This window comes from Terrapene carolina, unplaced genomic scaffold (genome assembly GCF_002925995.2).
Source record: "Terrapene carolina triunguis isolate 2854851 unplaced genomic scaffold, T_m_triunguis-2.0 Scaffold15312, whole genome shotgun sequence".
In the NCBI taxonomy this organism is placed as follows: Eukaryota; Metazoa; Chordata; order Testudines; family Emydidae; genus Terrapene; species Terrapene triunguis.
Genome location: NW_020679663.1, coordinates 1 through 1575, shown reverse-complemented (window position 1 = coordinate 1575; position 1575 = coordinate 1). Strand labels below are relative to the sequence as shown.

The 1575-nt window shown below is 72.6% G+C and overlaps 1 protein-coding gene across 1 annotated transcript; it reads right to left on the bottom strand.

Annotated features, from left to right (window-relative positions):
- Positions 1 to 145: 145 nt before the first annotated feature.
- LOC113408452 (ATP-binding cassette sub-family D member 1-like) lies at positions 146 to 1146 on the bottom strand (the record flags this gene model as incomplete). The annotated part of the gene is made up of 3 exons (XM_026661700.1): positions 146 to 323; positions 436 to 581; positions 1052 to 1146. Coding segments are annotated over 3 exons (419 nt in total), but the record flags the coding sequence as incomplete, so codon positions are not given.
- Positions 1147 to 1575: the final 429 nt, after the last annotated feature.

The following is a 1575-nucleotide window of genomic DNA, read 5'->3' as shown; positions in this document are numbered from 1 at the left end:
TGGGGGGAAGAAGATGCCTCATTGGTCATTCGCTCGGGGGGGGGGTTAGCTCTTCCCCCATCCCCCCCTGCCCCCACCCCATCCCCCCTATGGCCCCCCCACCCCATCCCCCCCACTCTGCCCCATCCCCCCTATGGCCCCCCACCCCATCCCCCAACTGTGCCCCATCCCCCCTACCTCCCTCCCGCTGGACGATGTAGTTGAGGCTGACGATGCTGAGGATCTGCTCCAGGTGGGCGTCCGTCAGCCCCTTCCGCGCCATGTCCCGGGCGGTGTCGGGGTAGATCACCTGGTCCCGCAGGGAGCCCACCGACATGTAGGGCCTACGGGAAACATGGGGGGTAAACAAACTCCCGGGCCCCCTGCGCTGACCCACCAGCCCCCACACACCTCCCAGAGCCGGGGAGAGAACCCAGGCATCAAGGCTGCCCGCACCTCTGGGGGACGTAGAACATGCGCTGGGGGGGCGGTTTGTAGAGGACCCCCCCGTAGGCCGGCCAGAGGCCCCCGAGGATCCGGAACAGGGAGCTCTTCCCGCAGCCATTGGGGCCGGTGATGAGAAGATGCATGTCCCCGTCCACCTGCAGGGGGAGCCAGAGAGACGTGAGACCCCCCCCGACCTGCAGGGGGGCAGAGGGGGAAACCTGCCCCCCCAGCTCCCCCACTCCCCCGATTTCCACTGGCTCTGCCCCCTCCAGCGCCCCCCACAGCCTCTCCCCCAGCCCCCTTCGCTCCCTGGCTCCGCCCCAGCCCTGCCGGTGCCCCTCACTCCCAACCCGCAGCCCCTGCCCCCCAGCCCTGCCGGTGCCCCTCACTCCCGACCCGCAGCCTCTGCCAGCCCAGCCCTGCCGGTGCCCCTCACTCCCGACACGCAGTCCCCTGCCAGCCTGGCCCTGCCAGTGCCCCTCACTCCCGACCCGCAGCCTCTGCCAGCCCGGCCCTGCCAGTGCCCCTCACTCCCGACCCGCAGCCCCCTGCCCCCCCCCGCCCTGCCGGTGCCCCCCACCCCCGACCCGCAGCCTCTGCCCCCCAGCCCTGGGCTCCCCTTTACCCTGAGGTTCAGGCTGGCCACCACCACGTCCCCGGTGGGGGTGATAATCGGGATGTTTTCACAGATGATTCCATTTTCCACGTCCACGACCCGGCCTGGGGGTGGACGGAGGCAAAGGGGGGAGGGCAGAGAGAGAGAATTAATGGCAAGGCCCCTCCCCTCCGGCGGGGGGCGCGGCCGCGCGGGGACACACACACACGGGGGGCGCAGGGCCCCTCCCCTCCAGCGGGGGGCGCAGGGACACACACACACGGGGGCGCAGGGCCCCTTCCCTCCAGCGGGGGGCGCAGGGACACACACACGGGGGGCGCAGGGCCCCTCCCCTCCAGCGGGGGGCGCAGGGACACACACACACGGGGGGCGCAGGGCCCCTCCCCTCCAGCGGGGGGCGCAGGGACACACACACGGGGGGCGCAGGGCCCCTCCCCTCCAGCGGGGGGCGCAGGGACACACACACACGGGGGCGCAGGGCCCCTTCCCTCCAGCGGGGGGCGCAGGGACACACACACGGGGGGCGCAGGGCC